Source organism: Capsicum annuum, unplaced genomic scaffold (assembly GCF_002878395.1).
Source record: "Capsicum annuum cultivar UCD-10X-F1 unplaced genomic scaffold, UCD10Xv1.1 ctg27395, whole genome shotgun sequence".
NCBI lineage: Eukaryota > Viridiplantae > Streptophyta > Magnoliopsida > Solanales > Solanaceae > Capsicum > Capsicum annuum.
This window is the reverse complement of record NW_025833765.1, coordinates 2,418-4,033: the sequence shown is the minus strand read 5'-3', so window position 1 is coordinate 4,033 and position 1,616 is coordinate 2,418. Positions and strand designations below refer to the sequence as shown.

At 32.7% G+C, this 1,616-nt stretch overlaps 1 protein-coding gene across 1 annotated transcript; it reads left to right on the top strand.

Moving 5' to 3' along the window:
- The first annotated feature begins 481 nt into the window (after positions 1 to 481).
- LOC124890939 lies at positions 482 to 904 on the top strand. Its single transcript, XM_047402786.1, has one exon. It carries the CDS (start codon positions 482 to 484, stop codon positions 902 to 904), a length of 423 nt encoding a protein of 140 aa, XP_047258742.1.
- Positions 905 to 1,616: the final 712 nt, after the last annotated feature.

The following is a 1,616-nucleotide window of genomic DNA, read 5'->3' as shown; positions in this document are numbered from 1 at the left end:
TATGAGGGTTCATATTGTAGGTGGATGGAGTATAGTGTGAAGAAAGGTGTTATGTTTTGTTTGTGTTGCTATTTATTCAAAAATGACTATGTAAAGGGCAATGCAGGTGATTTTTTCACAAAAATTGGCTTTAAGGTTTGGAATCATAGTTTAGAGCGATTTCAATTACATGTTGGTGAAGTAAATAGTGCTCATAGAAGATGTTTCAGTAAGATGCTAGATTTTGATAATCAATCTCAATCAATTCAAGTTTCTTTGAACAAGCAATCTGAAAAAAATAAGAAGTGTACGTCGTACTCATTTAGAGGCTTCAACTAATGTGGCAAGGTTCCTCTTGAAATTCGGATTGTCTTTTTGAGGTCACAATGAAAGTGAATCTTCCCAAAATAAAGGTCTTTTTCTAGGTCTTTTGAAATGGCTAAGAAAAAGGCTTCCCGATTTGAACAATGTTATTTTAAAACATGCTCCAAAAAATGCTATGATGACTTCTTCAAAAATTCAAAAGGATATTGTGAGTGCTTGTGCTCAAGAAACCGTGAAAGCTATAATTGATGACTTGGATAGAGATTTTCTTGAGATTTTAGTTGATGAATCCAAAGACATATCACACCATGAACAAATGGCCGTTGCATTGAGGTATGTTAACAAAAAAGGTAAAGTAAATGAGCGAGTTATTGCTATTGTTCATGTAGGTGATACATCGGCAAAAACTTTGAAGGAAACAATATGCTCTTTTCTTATGAGACACTCTTTAAGTACATCTAAAATACGAGGACAAAGCTATGATGGGGCTAGTAACATGCAGGGAGAAATGAATGGTCTTAAAGCTTTGATTTTGCAGGAAACTCCATCAGCATATTGCATTCATTCACTACAAAAAAACTGGTCAAATTGTGGGGGTTAATTTTAAAATTTACGGGGGTTTAAAACCCCCACAAAATGTAATTTCGACGGTTTCCAAAACCCCCACAATACGAGCTGCCACAAATAAGTTGCGGCAGTTTTTTCTGACCCCCATAATTAATTTGCGGGGGTCATTTTGCGGCGGTTGTTGACCCCCACTACTCTAAATTTAATTTTTTTATAATAGATTTTTATTTAAAAATTGCGGGGGTTTAAAACCTCCACAATCTATTTATTTTTTTAAAAAAATAAGTGAGACCCATCAATTTTCAATAACAAATTATAAATTTTAATTTTAATTTAAATTTAATTGTTCCTTCTAGGCATAGCCTACAATCCAATATTTATTTAATTCATATATTATTAACACAACATGACTAATTAAAAATTGTAATTCACAAGCATCTCAAAAATACATTGAACATTAAACTTCAAAATTAGATTTTCATCATTAGCATCTTCAAACTTCAAATTTTCAACATTAACTAGTATCTTCAAGTTCCAGCATCAAATTTAAACACAAAACTTTCAATATTCTAAGATTTGCTCCAACCACACAATACATCATCATAATTGAATATCGAAGACAATTTGCAACAAAATCAACGACTATCATAGGATCACTATCATCACGTGGTCTTCTTTGCATCCATGGACGAAATGGGTCCACTAGCCGCACCACTTTCTACATAAAAATGCATAGTATAAAAATC